This window comes from Sinohyriopsis cumingii, chromosome 5 (genome assembly GCF_028554795.1).
Source record: "Sinohyriopsis cumingii isolate HCF-2022 chromosome 5, ASM2855479v2, whole genome shotgun sequence".
Classification (NCBI taxonomy): domain Eukaryota; kingdom Metazoa; phylum Mollusca; class Bivalvia; order Unionida; family Unionidae; genus Sinohyriopsis; species Sinohyriopsis cumingii.
Genome location: NC_142965.1, coordinates 61,266,320 through 61,285,481, shown reverse-complemented (window position 1 = coordinate 61,285,481; position 19,162 = coordinate 61,266,320). Strand labels below are relative to the sequence as shown.

At 33.0% G+C, this 19,162-nt stretch overlaps 1 protein-coding gene across 1 annotated transcript in view; it reads left to right on the top strand.

Moving 5' to 3' along the window:
• LOC149799287 (divergent protein kinase domain 2A-like) overlaps positions 1-17,462 on the top strand; it is a 33,423-nt gene extending 15,961 nt beyond the window's left edge. The window contains exons 4-5 of the mRNA XM_089958586.1: positions 2,026-2,203; positions 12,409-17,462. Of these exons, the coding sequence (XP_089814712.1) occupies positions 2,026-2,203; positions 12,409-12,794 (564 nt within the window). The 3' untranslated portion in view covers positions 12,795-17,462. The remainder of the gene's footprint in view (positions 1-2,025; positions 2,204-12,408) is intronic.
• Positions 17,463-19,162: the final 1,700 nt, after the last annotated feature.

The following is a 19,162-nucleotide window of genomic DNA, read 5'->3' as shown; positions in this document are numbered from 1 at the left end:
TTTACTTATAGCAACTATATGTGACCCATGTCTAAGAAAACATACAGGTTTTTTCATATTTGAACTCCTTCCTCACAGATTCATTCTGTTGATAAGCTAGCCTAAGTTAACCAGTCTATACTTTTAAAGAAAATTGTGCCAGATGTTAAGTGAAACACTTTATGGTATGACTTCTGGATGTTATATGATGGAAAATGTTAGAGCAGATTTATCTTCTGAAACTTCAGAACATATCAGATCAGAAAAAAGGACAAATCAACGCCGCTTTATAAACTTTAAAAGAAGAATATTATAATGTATTACAGCATTCTGTGCACCTGACTATGATCATTACAGTATTTCAGTATGTGATCATTACAGTATTTCAGTATGTGATTATTACAGTATTTCAGTATGTGATTATTACAGTATTTCATTATGTGATTATTACAGTATTTCATTATGTGATCATTACAGTATTTCAGTATGTGATCATTACAGTATTTCATTATGTGATCATTACAGTATTTCATTATGTGATTATTACAGTATTTCAGTATGTGATTATTACAGTATTTCAGTATGTGATTATTACAGTATTTCAGTATGTGATCATTACAGTATTTCAGTATGTGATCATTACAGTATTTCATTATGTGATCATTACAGTATTTCATTATGTGATTATTACAGTATTTCAGTATGTGATTATTACAGTATTTCATTATGTGATTATTACAGTATTTCAGTATGTGATTATTACAGTATTTCAGTATGTGATTATTACAGTATTTCAGTATGTGATTATTACAGTATTTCATTATGTGATTATTACAGTATTTCATTATGTGATCATTACAGTATTTCAGTATGTGATCATTACAGTATTTCAGTATGTGATCATTCAGCAAATGTTTCACATATAGATTAGTTAAAGTGACTGCTGAATGCAAATCATTTTTCAGTATATTTTGTGTTTGTCATTCTGATTCTAATCCATAAAGATTTTGACCTTTGTGACAAGAATTTTGATCTGTTGCAGAATGAGGTTAGTCATAACAATTTATCTTTTTCATACTTGCAGTAACTTGTAATTCTGGCGTGTAATATATTAAGTACACTTTTTACGCCCATATTATACTTTTTTGCCTTTTATAATATCAATAATTATGTTTATGTTTGGGGAGGTGGGGGAGGGTGGCATGTATGCAGTCTGCACATAACAACATGGTTAAAATGTGAAAATATTCATATGGTGCTTGAAAAAGATGGTGCATAACTCTTGTAAATGAAAATTAGATTTTTTTTTCATTTTTATAAAGATGCACTTGAGCAGGACTAAACTCATGCCATCAGACACTTGCATGATATAAAGTGATTGATTTAAAGTGCTTGCCCAGAGAATCACCATGAATGGCCGAGCTGTCATGGTATTAGCAGGATCAAAACAAGCAGCTGCCTGTTTGCAAGTCCTTCATGCTAACCACTGCTTTCTTATAATAAGGAAATAAATAAAGTTTAAAAGTGAATATTTTCTTATTAAACTACCTCCTCTTTACTTCTGATTTTAAACTGGGCTAGTAGGTTATTTTCCTGATAGTCTGCACTGTCAAATTTAGAATTGTATTGGCACCTAAAAAGCTAGGCTTTAATGTTTCCTTTTTGTAGATGAAACCTTGTTTTACATAGGTTTGTTGTGAGTGTTAACAATCATTGAACATATTTACTAACCTGTGCTCTGGAAAAAACCCACAGTGGATATGTATATGTTTGTAATTGTATGTGTATCTATATATTTGTGTATATAGCAATCACGTATCACTTGATAGACTGCTAAAGATAAAGTCCTTGTTATATGGTTGTATATGTTGCACATATCAGTTAGATATTCACAAACTTGTAATTTTATATCTCCCCATCACTGCCACTGTCAGGAGCAAAGAATGGGGATTGGGGTGTTAAGGACTCTGGGGAAAAAAGCCTATGGGAAAAAAGGTGGCTTTAATGCAGATTTCTAGCATTTTATAATGTTTTCTTTTATTTCAGGCTGATATTGCATTTCAAATCATGAAGATTGCAGAGAAGTTTACAAACAATAAAGATGATTTTGCACTGTACCTGACAGATTTAGCACTGGAAAACCTTGCAGTGGATCCCGCAGGGAAGGTCACCATTGTGGACGCAGAGAATATTATTGTGGTGGATAAAATTGCTGTTAAGAGAGGTTCAGTATTATTATTTCTAAACTTTGTTTGATTGCCCATATTTGCAATATCCTATCTTAATCTTGGAATAATGTCCATTACTAAGACATTATTGAGAGAATCTATTTTGGGATTTGTTGCAAGACAAGGAAATCCCAGTCATCATGTTACACTACTCATCATCTGCTAGGCCGAAGACATGATGCAACTCAGTGAATATAAATTCCTCGTCTCAGTGCTAATTACTGTACAGATGGGTATTTTCACCGATTTGTTCTTTCTTTTCCCAAAGGACCTCAGAAACAGTGCTGTATTTATTCAGGTGTATCAGCATCACTGAGTTTACCTTATTTGCAAACATGAAAGTGGTGTTAAGTATTATATTTTTATAATTATATTATTTATATTCTGTCTTACTACACAATGGTTTAATTAAACCATCATATGACAGCTGACCTAATCATAATGCAACTGAGCCTATATAACCAATCATAAGACAACTGATAGAAACAATCAATCACAACTCAGCCAAGACAATGAATCGTCAACCAATCATAAGACAACTGATTGGAAATAAAACATTATAAAGCAGCTGATCCAAGAAAAACATTATAAAGCAGCTGATCCAAGACAACCAATTAAATGATGTTGGATCCAAGACAACCAATCATAAGACAACTGATCCAAGACAAGCAATCATAAGACATCTGATCCAAGACAAGCAATCATAAGACATCTGATCCAAGACAACCAATCATAAGACATCTGATCCAAGACAACCAATCATAAGACATCTGATCCAAGAGAACCAATCATAAGACATCTGATCCAAGACAACCAGAATGAGATAAAAAAAGAAAGCATGAATCTGTGTTGTTAATCTGGTTTATTATGCATTTCTTGTACTGGTTATCTCATAAATGCAAGTTCACCTTATTGAATATAGTAAAAGTTATGAGTGACCTCTGCTATGAGTGATCACCTGTCATTTCCGACCACAATCGCAATGCACAGATCGATTTTATTTTATAAATGATCTGTCTTGAATGACCACATGCTGAACACAACCAGTGACTATGATGTCTTGGCTAAATATGCATTTTGACACATTATGAATGACAGCATCGCAAGAATGAGGATAAACTCCACTGACCTTTATTTAAACCCGGTAACAACAACCACTCATACTGTTCTAAACAAAATATAAAAAATAAAGATATGCTGGCTACTGATATCTCAAATTTTGTAGCTATGCTTATAGCGTTTTATAGTTTCTGTTGTAAACCAGATTAAAGTACATGTTCATTATTCCCTAGTCTGCTTTGCATGCTCTCTGCCATTTTCTCTGCTATTCATATAGGGGTGAGCAAGACAGAGAGAATATGAAGAAGGGAACCAGACTAATTATTCCCGCACTCAGCCTGCTTCCCAGCCTTATCGTAGGACCCAGCATCCCTATAAATGACCCTATTCTGAGAACACAGACAGACACCACTGACCTATTTGTAATAAATTAGTAATGACTGTTCTGATAAAAAACCAATTTGAAAGGAATAATGATAATAAAAAATAGAATTGTGGCTACCAGTGATAGATGCTACAGTCCGTAAACCAGGCTAATGTACATGTCACGAGTTGCCATTTTAGTTCCAAAGTTGATTTTGTGGCCACTTATATTGTTTGTCTTTAGAGTTAATCCATATTGCATGGGGTGAATAAGGTCATTGTCTATTAAACCAGCAAGAGAGAATCGTTTGCGGGATTTGATTGATAGTGTTCAAGACTTGTGATATTTGTTGTTTTTCCCCCCAGTGTTACATGATTACATCTGAATCACAAAGCTGTCATCTATTTAAGTTAATGCAGCTGGGTTACACATTTTATTTATAGACTTTATCCCTGTATGTCTTCTTTGAATGAAGCCATTGACTTTGTCTCTGAGTAAATGGTTCTGTTTCTGGATGAGATAATTGTTTCTTTTTATCTCATTATTTGTTAGATATGCAATGCACATATATAGATTTTTCATATTTTCCCACAGCCCAGTCAAAATCGTCTTTACATTTGATATTACAACTGAGCACTAATAATTTTAAAACCTTGAACCTTAATAAAAATGGATGAACCACCAACTAAAAAGAGACAAAATTTTAAGGCTGGAGAAAATAATTATTGTAACTGAAAGCAGTGAAAAAAAGCAGGTCACGCTTACAAAAGTGGTTAAAACATTGGTAAAACAAATTGTGGTAGTTATAAAGAAAAAGCAGTAATTCAGAAACAGTTTCATTTGCTAAAATATGTTATCTTCAAATGTAAATATGATTTTGTGTTTAATGATAGAATTATATCTTTAATGCTATATAATTTTGTTTTTAGATGAATGCATACAATATTTTAACAAGAACTATTAATAAAGAATAGAATATTTGTACAGTGATTGAGGTTATTTTTCTTTAAATTGTTCTGAAATTGGATCTTGGAAACTGGTCTTTTTGTACAAGCCTGCTGTGAGAGATCACCTGTCTTGAGAGACCACTTTTTGTTGGCAGAAGGGGTGATCTTTCATAACAGGTTTTTTTAAAAAGTACACACAACAAATACAGAAATAATTTTTTTTTTAAATTTGCTGCATTTCTGTATTTGTTGTATGTACTTTTTTTTAACTCTATCATTTCAAAATGTCCAGCAAATGCAAGAAATGCAATTGCTTTAAAATTGCAAAAGATACCCATGAGATGTGTCTTGCTTGTACGAAATGTTCACCATCACACCCATGCAATGTGTGTGTGCTTTGTATGTGCTAAATGTTAACCATTACACCCATGAAGTGCATGTGTGCCTTGTTTGTACTAAATGTTCACCATCACACCCATGAAGTGCATGTGTGCCTTGTTTGTACTAAATGTTCACCATCACACCCATGAAGTGCATGTGTGCCTTTTTTGTACTAAATGTTCACCATCACACCCGTAAAGTGCATGTGTGCCTTGTTTGTACTAAATGTTAACCATTACACCTGTGAAGTGCATGTGTGCCTTGTTTGTACTAAAGGTTCACCATCACACCTGTGCACAATATGTTTGTACTAAATATTCACATTTGCATCCATGAAGTATATGTGTGCCTTGTTTGTACTAAATGTTCACCTTCGCATCCATGCAGCATGTGTGCATTGTTGACTGAAGACTTGTGATCCATATAAATGGCTGAGAGAAGAGGACATGTCCTACATCATCTGAAAACAATGTCTTAAATATTCATCTGAAAGATATGCCACTTCTGATAAATATTACCAGCAATGCATCAATAGCAACGATCACTTTTCATGCAATGGAAGCTACAGCAAGCAATTCTGCACATGATTAGCTTGAATTCTGGATGCAAAAGATCATACTTTCATTTTAGACTGGCAAGTCACACATCAGTTGACATTTCCAGCAGCTATGTTGTGCGATGCAGAGGCAGCCATTCCTGTCTGCTCAATGGACTGTCTAGATAAATTACACTGACACAATATGACCAACCAGTCTCAGAATTTGTGCCACTTGTCTAGCTATCTGGCCTGTCCTAACAGGCCATTCTGAACCAATATCCCCCAGCTCTATCACACTCATTATTGGACATGACACTGTCGACTTTGCTAGCATATGTAGCCAGTAAGGCCACCACAAAGCATGGTGATAGCACAACATTGTTACTGTATTGCAGCAGGCTATATCCTTGTGTGCAGGGCATGCAGGAGGAGGAGAGCGTCCTCTTGATGTCAGGGATAACATACTTCCTTGAACATTCTAATCCAACTTCTGAATGCCTTCTGGCAGTTAATACTGCATACAAAAAAGGTCTCAGTGAAGAAGATGAGCATCCAACTTTCTGAATTCTGCCATAATTGGCAAATTGTTGAAATTCCCTGGCATCTCACAGGTATAATTTGTGACCTTAGTAATTCAAGGGCCTTTTTTGTGTGTCAGCTGCCTACAGCTTTCTCACCCCACAAATTTAAATCACATATGCCATAACCACCATGAACATGTCTGCTTCCATCTGTCTGCTTCCATCTGTTTAAAAGTGAATATTTAGGTGTTTAATTCCATATTAAAGTAGGTTAGTAATGTCATGTGAACTGACTCACTATGTGAGTAAGCAGGGAGTGACTACACCTGGGAATTGATGTGCCATAATTGCCAAGTCAAATCAAAATAGTGACTCATCACATGATATCGAATACCCAAACTCAGGGTGGCTCAACATCATAAACACCATGGGCTACCTGGACCAAAAATGTAAAGTTTGTGGGCCATACCTATGAACTGTATTAATGGACCATACCTATGAACTGTATTAATGGACCATACCTATGAACTGTATTAATGGACCATACCTATGAACTGTATTAATTATACTATAATTATAGAACTGACATTTTGTACAAGCACTGGTCACAACAAAAAAATGGCTAGTGTGCCTTATTTGGCCTGTGGCCTGTAGTTGACCACTCAGCCCTAACTACCATCTGCAATCTTGTTCTGTCAAGAATATAAACATTCACATAAATTTCATCATATAGAAATCCAGTGTCCTCTCCCTTTTGTTTGACCCCTTTTGATCACTTGGGGACCATATTTAGTTAGTAAGTTGTCATTTGACACTTGATTTGTCACTTCTGGTCTCCTTGTCAGGTAATAGTAAAGATGGAATGATTGTAGACAAAAAGACAGCATGGATACTTCTCAGCAGCAACAACCTACTTTGGGCAGGCAGATTATAGGCAGCTGAACGCCTCTGACTTTCCTAGGCCAGGACAGGGGAGAAGTTTATGTAGAGATGCCAGTTTGTTAGGTTGGACGAGCACACTTCCTGCCAACAGCAAGTTGACAGTGCAAGAGAAGACCCTTCATAACAATCTCTTGGAAATGATGGTCATTCTCCACACTTTCCACTCTGTTGTCATTACAAGACTTGCTTCTTGATAGTGACCACTCCAGTAGCATAAGTTGTTAGAGCGTCTACTTCATATGTTGTTGGCCACATGCTGATGCTTTTCCTTCATTCTTTTACCTTTTCTCCTAAAGTTACAATGATCAAGTAATGTAGTTGATAGAGAAAGGAAATTGATTTTGTAAATGATGTTTCTCTGAGAATACTTACTTGAATGCTTTAAAATCAATCCCTCCTGCCATTCCCCACAAATATGAGCATCCCATTTTGGGAATTGTTAAAGCTTAAAGCAGTAAACATCCATTTTATTGGTGGACACCTGAAGCAATGGAAGTTAATATGTAAGAGTTATTTCCCTTTATCTATGTCCTGTATAGATGGAAGGATGCTTTATTTGTCTTTCAGGTAGGACAGGATTTAGAAGTAGCTGAGGTAATATCTCCTAATGTTAATGTGATCAGGTAAGTATAATAACATATTCTTTCTATGTTGAATACATTCCCTGATCACATTAATGTTTGGAAATCAGCTCCACTACCTCTTGCATCCAGCCCTTATAGAAAGACAACAATTTCATCTTTCCCATCTATCATACAGACAAAAGGAAGAAACTCCTACACATTACCTCCCCTTACTATCACCAAGTGGCAGCCAGTCAACTGGATGTTTATCAGCATATGCTTTTGCTTGGTACAGTCAACATTTTCCTTTTGGCCTCTTGAAATTCAGGGGAAAAAAAAATTTCTACCTATTTATCCTGGAAGTTGGGTTCATTATTTATTCTTTTTTAACAAATTAGTGAATTTTTCACAGTTTGTGGACTTTTTTCTGATGTTGTGTTTCAGTGGAGTATTGCTGGTTTGTTATCGTCAAGCATAACTTGTGTAAATTGGATCAGGTCATGTTTTGAACCATGCTGAAGCTGCTATCCTATAAAACATGCTTTCTGTTTATTGTGGTCATGGGTTACTTGATCATTGTTTGTGCTGTCTCTGTTGTGGTAGTGATTTATCTTTCTTCCTGCCATTCTTCCCATGCACGATTAACATGTTAGTGGTTAGATGCTTATGCATTTCCTTGTTCCAGTATCAGGTCTCCTAACATTATCATGACTGAAGATTATATTTGCTTGCAAAGTACATATTTTGGTAATTTATATTTCTCTGAGAATGTTTACTTGATCACTTCACTATTAAGTCCTCTCACACTTCCCCATGAATATGAGCATCCTCACTGATATATCACTTAAACTGATAAACATTGGGTTGATAGGTAGCGACCTAGTGGTGGTACAGGGAGTTACTGAGAGTTTTCCCCCTTGAAAAATACAGCATTTTCATCTTTTCAGTAGGGCAGGATTTGAGAGATAGTGGAACTTATTCTTAACAATAATATGGTCAAGTAAGCACTCATGGAAAAATGTAATTGCGTAAAAGAATGACATTCAGAGAGAGGTTTCAAATCAAAACAAAACTGAAAAATATAAACTTATATCAGTCATCATTTTAGAAATTATGTATGCGTTCCAGTTTGGAATCATTCTTACTGTTACAAAATATTTCAAAATTTGAATAGCTAGTGCTGCTGCAAGTTATCCATTTTGCTTTTCTCATGCTTGAAGGTGGTTGGAGTTAAAGAAATGGGTTCATTCTTTCAGTTTATCCATCATGTTTTTGTTTCCAGAGTGTAACAGTAAACCATTCAAAGCATTGCAACAAAACTTCATACACATATTAAACATGTGATGTAGGATACGCTTTGCTAGTTGCCATTCATCAGCTTCATTATTTTTTATGTTTTTGTTCATTTGATCATCCAACCATCCATCATTTGGATATTTATTTCTAGAGAAAAACTTTAAAATTACACAGGATATCTTTGAAGTTTGATACACACATGAGACTAGTGGTTTTTATCTGTATTTTGAAATTCACAGTTGATAGGTTCAATATTTGTAACATACATGTATGTTTTTGTTCATCCATCCATCCATGCATCGTACATGTTTCTGTTTCCAAACCATAGTTCCAAAACAGTGAGGATGAAATAGTAAATATATATTAGACTAGTTCTCTAGATGGTCCTCTTGCTATTCACAACTCTTCATTTTCTGCATTTTTATTTTTTGTTTACTAGTGTGTTAATCCGTCCATTCATGATCCTCAGTTTTACTTTCAGGGACAAAATTCCAAAACCAATTTGGATATTTCTGTTAAATTTGTTACACTTATAAAAAAAAATATAAGACAGTGATGGAGGGGTGTCTTTTCTATTTGGAATTCTTTATTTTCAATATTTTTTTTAAAAATTTGATTCAAAAGTTCATTCGTACTTTCAGCCATCATTTACACATTTTATTTCCAGAGAAAAACTCACAAATTGTTCAAAAATATGTCCATGAAACTTTATGTACCTTATTAAGCTAGTGGTCTAGACATGCCTTTTGACATTTTTGTCCATTGGTCTGTCCATCCCGCCATCGATCATTTACACTTGTTTTGGAACCAGTAATCCACCAATCATTTAATGCATCCTTATGACACTTGGTTTCTATGTATTAGACTAGTAATCTATATGTACATTTTGATACCGCGAAATCAGCATCTTTGGTATTGTAAACTTTGTTTTTCCATTTGTCTCTCTGTCCATCAATCCATCCATTATATACACTTAAGATTTTTGAGCAGCTGCAAGATATCTGTTTGAAAATTCATGCAACATCTATACTTGTTTATAAGTCAAGTCCAACTAGAAACAACTGTGACCCTTATCTGCCATTGCATAATGTACTAGTAGACCAGTGGTCTAGGTTGATTGTTATGCTGATTACTCCTAACAAACTGCACCAACGCAGCACTATTGACACATTATATGACAGCAGATTAGGCTCAGAGCAGTCTGCTATTGGACTCCACTTAAAAGTGAGTAAGTATGTGTAAATATATATACATTTTTGAGGGGTAGGGGATGTAGATGACTGTTTTTTAGTCAAAGTTGCCTAATATTTGCACATAGGTATTTTCAGTACATAACACAGCACTTTGAAAAGATAATCTAAGATCTAAATCTTCAAATTTTAATTATTTTCAACTCATTTAGAGACTCCTTTAGCCTTCTTGTGTAGAAAATTTGTATTGGTTTGAATATTCATTTTTTGCAAAACCTGCTATCAACAATACTGCACTTTCTGTAGATTATGAGAAGCTTTCAGAAGATAATAATGACTGTTTTTTTTTATGTTAATGTTTATGTATATCTCTGGCTAGTTTTGAAATAATTCACAAACTTTCCACTGGAAGACATTTGAACTTTCTTGTTTCACATACAAATATCCATTTTTGTAGAGATTGCAGAGAACTTCTTCTACGAAGACTAACATGGTACCTTTTTTGATGTCTCAGTTATTGACGATTTTCAATTTATACAGATATTCCGCTTTATTATTTTCAGAATATTGCACTTAAGATAGATTTGTCTTTCAGTGATCATCCCAGGGAATGCCATATATTCATACCATATAAAGACTTGAACAGAGTATAAATTTGCTTTAAAGATGAATTTTTTTAAATTAACTGAGTTCAAAATTTAAATCTGAAAGAAAGTTTATAGCAAAATTGTACAAGAGTAATGTGCTAGTCATAAAAATTTACAAAATGTAATATTAAAATTGAAATTTATCAATGTGAAAATGTTGATATTCATAGTGCAGAAAATTTAAGTCAAGAGATAAGTTGTTGCTAGTTAAGGATGTTCAAAAGTTGGAATGTTATAAATATACCATTTAGTGTTCTTGGAAGCTTTTTATGAATATCCCAAGAGTGGATGCTTTCGAGAGATGAACACATTTCACGATATAATACTTCAGCAGGACAGTTGTTAGGATATTTTTCTGTTGGGTCACTGGGACCATAGGGATAATTTTCAAAAGATCATCAATGAAACCATGTCTTTTGGCTTGGTGTCAGAGGTCAACATGTGATTTAATTTGCATACATGGTGAGTGAGAGAGTTGATTATTTGCTAATTACATTTAATTAGGTCATCATCTGTTTATAATTTTTTTTTACATAGGCAACTATAAGCCTATGTCAGTCTAAGATAATGGTAAAATATGTAGACTTCGGTAGCAGGTTGGAATACAACAGCATTGTACCTGACTGATGCAGTGAAATTTATTCTAAAAGATCATTTGACTTCAAAAAATGATTTTTATTGCATAAGCATTGCATAAAATGTAATCACAGATATTTCAAGTGTCAGAACTGTGTTCTTAGTGATTGACAGTGAAATATATGGAAAACAGTACAGTTGTATTCCTAAGATGGCATATGTCTGAGAGATAGAAATAATGTTCAGTTTCAGAATATTTGTAAAAAGTGCAAACATTCCAGTTGAAACCTACTTCATAATCAATTTTGTTCCATTGTGCTGGAAAATAAGTAAGAAGTCAAATTTAATATATTACATTCATCAATTGATGTTCATGGTAGGAAGCTCTTGCCTGCATCATGACAAAAGCTACTATGAAGACGGGTCCTAAATCTCTATGGAACAGAGGTTCTTTTTATGATACAAAATTTATTAAGACAGGGAAAATTAATTTTACCTGCTTCAGAAATTCAATGCATGAATTGTAAAATATATAGCAAGTAAAAAAATTATTGGCTCATTTGTTTCCAATTTACTTTTAAACTCCTGGAAGAGGAAATGACCAAGCAGAGCTAAAGCAATCTTTTGACAGGTGCACATCTGTAGTAAAGCCAAGTTATATACTCTGTAACCCAGATTACATCTAAGCCAAGCTATATACTTTGTAACCCAAATTACATCTAAGCCAAGCTATACACTTTGTAACCCAAATTACATCTAAACCAAGCTATATACTCTGCAACCCAAATTACATCTAAGCCAAGCAATATACTCTGTAACCCAAAGTACACCTAGCGATCATACACCAAATAAAAAGGAATCAAAACTTATTTTAACAATGCAAGATCTTTTTTAAATAACCAGGATAACCAGTGATAAAAACATGGGTAATTCTTTATCTTTAAAAATTAAACCCTATGCAAAGTACAAAAATGTAGAACTGAACTCAAGTCATGTACAGGATCTCCATTTCCAATTCGTTTTTTATTAGTTTAATCATTTATGACAGTACCTTTGCATGGATGGAAGTTAAGTTGTTAGTTTTTTGAGGATTTTATGAGGAGGAAATAAATGTATGTCACATTTATGTCTTTAATATGAATACAATTATTAAATGTTGAATGTTATTATTTTCCAGCTAATCTGCCAGGTTGGCAAGAACTACATGAGAGTAACTTTGATGCCTGCCTTGATAGTTCTAACAAAAATGAACCCGGGAATTGTCTGTCCTTCTCACAGGAACACCTGTGTACTCATCTCAACTCAGACCATAATTACTATGCTGTATGTAGGAACTTGTTGTCCAGGTATGCAGATGACAGACATACCAACCACATGGGTGGTTTGCTACATAATATGCCAAACTTTGCAAAAGATGATTGGGATCTTGAAAATCTGCTGAACAAGTGTGCAAGGCCAGACATGCCACAGGGTCGTATTCAGGCAGCCAATCAGCTAATTCAGGCCCTAGACACACTAAGAAGTGTGAAGATTAAGCGTAGTACTAAAAAAAGAATTCCATAAAAAAAATTACTTTTCATATTTTTATATAATTGAATAACATCTGAAATGATTTTTATATATGATTAAAACAGATTTTGTATTTGATTAAAATGGATTTTGTACTTCTGTTTCTTTTGTGTATATAACTTAATAATACTTTGGTTTTATATTACTTTCATATAGTTAATTGAAAAAGAAATGTTAAGAACTCTCACATTCCAGAATTGAATAGTTGGCACATTTTAAAATGTTTATTTCAGTTTTACTTGTTTTTATGTTTAATATGAATGAATAGAATGTAAAGCAAATATAAACACTGCAAGAGAAATATTAGTTTCATTTTTTTCATGGAATTTCACTGAGCTGTTAACTCCTTATTGACATTGCCTGTTTATCAAGTGTTGATTGTGTCTGGATACTCGACTGTTGATAACCTTAAATCTTTTCAGATCATTAATTATTCAGAATTACCTATGCTATATTTCCATATTACAGCTAATTGTTTGTTAGCATGTCTCAAAATCCAATTTTGCATCAAAATAGTATCTGAGATAAAGGAAGAAAAATATTAACAGTTATTTTGAAAAGATGAATACTTTTTTAATAGCCATATTTAAATAGTTTAAAATAAATACAATACACATCTATGGGTTTTTCTGGGTTTTTCACATTTCAGTTCCTGAAGGATACAAAATCAGGTTATTTCACATTTCTATATTTCTAAGACATTCAGATCTATGTTGATGGAGAAAAGTCAATGATGAATCTCTTTGAACTGTGTAGAATGGATTAATATCATATAATGAATCTACATAAATTGTGTAAAGCAGATTAGTGTCATAGGATAATCTGTTCTGTATGAATATTGTAAAATAGATTAGTGTCATAGGATAATTTGTATGAATTGTGTAAAACAGATTAGTGTCATATGGTAATCTGTATGAATTTTGTAAAGCAGATCAGTGTCATATGATAATCTGTATGAATTGTGTAAAGCAGATTAGTGTCATATGGTAGTCTGTTTGAATTGTATAAAGCTGATTAGTGTCATGTGGTAATCTGTTTGAATTGTGTAAAGCATATTAGTGTCATATGGTAATCTGTATAAATTGTATAAAGCAGATTAGTGTCATATGGTAATCTGTATGAATTGTGTAAAACAAATTAGTGTCATATGGTAATCTATATGAATTGTATAAAGGAGATTAGTGCCATATGGTAATCTGTATGAATTGTATGAAGGAGATAAGTGTCATATGGTAATCTATATAAATTGTGTAAAGCAGATTAGTGTCATATGGTAATCTGTGTAAATTGTGTAAAGCAGATTAGTGTCATATGGTAATCTGTATGAATTGTATAAAGGAGATTAATGTCATATGGTGATCTGTATAAATTGTGTAAAACAAATTAGTGTCATATGGTAATCTATATGAATTGTATAAAGGAGATTAGTGCCATATGGTAATCTGTATGAATTGTATGAAGGAGATAAGTGTCATATGGTAATCTATATAAATTGTGTAAAGCAGATTAGTGTCATATGGTAATCTGTGTAAATTGTGTAAAGCAGATTAGTGTCATATGGTAATCTGTATGAATTGTATAAAGGAGATTAATGTCATATGGTGATCTGTATAAATTGTGTAAAACAGTTTAGTGTCTTATGGTAATCTGTATAAATTGTGTAAAACAGATTAATGTCATATGGTAATCTGTATGAATCGTATAAAGCAGATTAGTGTCATATGGTGATCTGTATGAATTGTGTAAAACAGATTAGTGTCATGTGGTAATCTGTATGAATTGTATAAAGCAGATTAGTGTCATATAATGGTTTCAAATTTGAAGTTGTTAATAACATTTCAGCTGAAAGCTGCTGAAACTTTAAAACATTTTTAGATAAATAATTATTCAGAGTTACGTATATGAGCTTTATTTTCATGTTACAGCTAATTTTTTTGTTAGCATGTCCAAAAATTCCAGTTTTGTAATTTATTTTAAAGGTAGAAGACTGATTTTATAATAGCTCTATTTGAATACTATAAAATTAATAAATACAATTACACAGGTTTTTCTGGATTTTTTACATTTCAATACCTGAATGACACAAAATGAGGCTAATTCACACTTCTCCTTTTCTAAGACATTCAGAGCTGTGTTCATTGGAGAAAAGTTAATGATGAATCTGTATGAACTTTGTAGAATGGATTAGTATCATATAAATAATCTGTTTGGATTGTGTGAAGCAGATTATTGTTATATGGTAATCTGTATGAATTGTGTAGAATGGATTAGTATCATAAATAATCTGTATGAATTGTGTAAAGCACATTATTGTCATATGGTAATCTGTTTGGATTGTGTGAAGCAGATTATTGTTATATGGTAATCTGTATGAGTTGTGTAGAATGGATTAGTATCATAAATAATCTGTATGAATTGTGTAAAGCACATTATTGTCATATGGTAATCTGTTTGGATTGTGTAAAGCAGATTATTGTCATATGGTAATCTGTATGAACTGTGTAGAATGGATAAGTGTCGTATTATTTAATCTGTATGAATTGTGTAAAGCAGATTATTGTCATATGGTAATCTGTATGAACTGTGTAGAATGGATAAGTGTCGTATTATTTAATCTGTATGAATTTGTATAAAGGAGATTAGTGTCATATGGTAATCTGTATGAACTGTGTAAAATGGATTAGTATCATCTAAATAATCTGTATGAAATGTGTAAAGCAGATTATTGTCATATGGTAATCTGTATGAACTATGTAGAATGGATTAGTATCATATAACTAATCTGTATGAATTTGTATAAAGGAGATTAGTGTCATATGGTAATCTATATGAATTGTGTAAAGCAGATTATTGTCATATGGTAATCTGTATGAACTGTCTAGAATGGATTGGTATCATATAAATAATCTGTATGAATTTGTATAAAGGAGATTAGTGTCATATGGTAATCTGTATGAACTGTGTAGAATGGATTAGTATCATATAAATAATATGTATGAATTTGTATAAAGGAGATTAGCATTGTGTGGTAATCTGTATGAATTGTGTAAAGCTGATTAGTATCATATAATGGTTTCAGATTTGAAGTTAACATAATTGTCAACACAACAGCTGCTGAAATATGTCTGGTTTGCCAGAATTTTACACAGTCAGGAATGGTATCTCGCCTGTCAGAAGATACAACAAATGTACGGTAGTGTATACTTAGTCATTGTGATAGTATGATGTGATGTTAGAATTTTAAATAAATCATCTTATAGCAAAATTTGCATGAAAACAAAGTATATGCAAATCATTAGCAAAGTTTAGTGATAGGCAAATATTTTATTGAAATAAATTACAGAGTTAATAAGATTTAGGGTTTAAATGTGTAAAGAAAGATAACTCTTCCTTTCCCCATATTAAAAGTAATAGATTGCTCTGATTGAAAATAAGCACATTTTGCCCCCTCATTGCTAAGGTTGTTTTCATTTAAAATGTACGACTAATGGGTTACACTTAAGATTATTATACAGCTGTTTGAATGGGTAATATTAGAGACAGAAATTAAAGAAGATAGAAAGAAAATGTTAAAGTGGTGCAAATTTCATGTTTTTAAATACCTAATATTATAACTTATTTACTTGAATATTTTTACTAAGAATTTCATGTTTACAAACATGCAATGACATTTTATATTTGATACTGTCAATTCACTATTTGTGGAGTTCAGATTTGCAGGATTTGACGGAATGTTACCGACCATAAACAGAAAGATGCAACAAACCATGCTCACTCTATGGAAATAAAATATCAGCACCTCAGATCCACAAATTTAGGTACTGGTGAAAATGTTATTTTTTCTGTACCAATAAAGTTGATATCCAGAAACAATAAATGAATTGACAGTATTTCAGGCAGCATGCATGGTTGAAACTACAGTAAAGCTTTGATATATCAAATCTCAGTCAACCCAATACTTGACATCAGTCTTAAATAAATTTGCTGAGTTGCAGCATAAAGGCTTTATTTGTCTGGGATTTCAAGGACATAATGCAAGCAAACAATGCAGTATAAAATTAGAGTTGTGAGCATTTATAATCTATAAAGTTCTAACGTTCAGTACTATTTTGTTACATATTGTGTAGTGGTTGTGACTGTTTATTTCTTGAAAAATAATGTTGGAGTTAGTACATTGTTAGTAAATTACATGTTTTATAGTGTTTATGCAAAATAGATTGCTTACTTAAAGAAAAAGACATTCCTGCTGGACAGATTATCCCAATACAATCCTACAGTTTGTAACAATTTGATATCACTTTGCCAATGGCCATATTACATTTGTCACATGGCTTTACTTCAAAGATATTTGGAAGGATTTTTACCAAATGTTGAATGAAACTTAAATTAGTTGTAAGTTAAAATCATATTTTTCTCACATTGAATACTTTTATAAAGCTTCCATGGTTTTGTGTGCCTTTCACATTAATTTTAATATTACAAACATCTTGTCATTTAGAAACAAGGCAGCCATCAGATAAATAACAATTTACTTTTCATAATAATGTCTTTTTCTTTGGAATCATCCTGTATCACTTTTGATGATATTATGTATCAATATTTTTCATTTTCATTTTTGTGATAGACCTAATGTGTAACAAATATTAGCTACCATTTGTCATATATCTTGTCTTTTTCTTGAATATGTGTTTTTACACACTCAGGTTAGTTCCTGCTGGTTGGACATTGGTAAATATAATGAAGTCAGTAGCACTCAGACATTGAAATTGCATGTACTACTGAAGTATTCTTTTTTAACATGTACAAAAGTTGTGTAGATTTTTATATGCCCACCACAAGGTGGAGCATGTTATGTTATGACTTGTCCATTTGTTGGTCTGTCATTTAGTCTATTACCAATTTGATTTCCACACAATAAATTTAGCTGTCTGCCATTTAGAGTTGCCAGAGTTGGGTTAAGGAAGAACTCTGTTTATTTCAGGCTGTAAAGCTAAATGGTCAGGTCTCCATCATCTATAGTTAACAATCTTTTTTTGGACAGCTTGCATTTTGGGTAAAGAAGAATGGTGCCAATTTCAGGGTAAAAAGGTCAAAATCATTGTTGTTTTTGCTGTAGGGTTTAATGCTATTTTTCAGCACATGGTTGCCAGTATAACTGATGGAGGCAGAACCCTGGAAAATCCTGGGAAGAACCACCGACCCATGAGTAACTACTGGCAAGCTTTCTCATGTATCCATGTTAGCCAAGCCTGAGACTTGAACCCATGCAGACAGAAGTGAGATGGCAGTGATCTGGAATGGTGAATGCTTTAGACCAATCTACCATCAAGATCATTGATCACTTTGGCATATAGAACAAAAATGGTTTCTACACAATGACTCCTCAAGTTCTCTGCCATCTAAAGCTACCAACCTTTATGGACATCTTCGCTTGATGTAAGAAAGACCATTTTTGATTTTGAAGCTAAAAGATCAAATATCAAGGTCATTGTGACAGTACTAAGTAAATGGTTTCCCAAAATAAAATAATTTTACATGACACACCTATGAAACATTGTGGATGATTTGCACATTGCATTAGTGCAAAGGCTTTTGATTTGGGGGACAGCAGGTCAGTGATCAATGTCAATAACTGAAAAATGGTTATTACGAAATAGCTGTAATATGTGCATCAAATATCTGGCCCAGACCTTCAGATAGTTTGCACTTGGGGTAAAGAAAAAGCCAAATAACTTTGGGGTTAAACAGGCAAAGGTCAAGATCAGTTGACTGAATGAAGAAAAATAGTTTCTGCACAAAAATTTAGTATATTTGCATAGAGGATTATTAAACATGAGGCATTAGTTTTGTCATTCATGATAATCTTCTTGGTATGTAATTTAAACATGTTAACCATGTGGTGATACACCATACAAGACTTCCATTCATACATGTTATGCATGTAATGATACACCATTCATGATTTCCATTCATGCATGTTATGCATATAGTGATACACCATACATGACTTCCATTCATACATGTTATGCATGTAGTGATACACCATACAAGACTTCCATTCATACATGTTATGCATGTAATGATACACCATTCATGACTTCCATTCATGCATGCTATGCATGTAGTGATGATACACCATACATGACTTCCATTCATACATGTTATGCATGTAGTGATACACCATACAAGACTTCCATTCATACATGTTATGCATGTAATGATACACCATTCATGACTTCCATTCATGCATGCTATGCATGTAGTGATGATACACCATACATGACTTCCATTCATACATGCTATGCATGTAATGATACACCATACAAGGCTTCCATTCATACATGGTATGCATGTAGTGATAC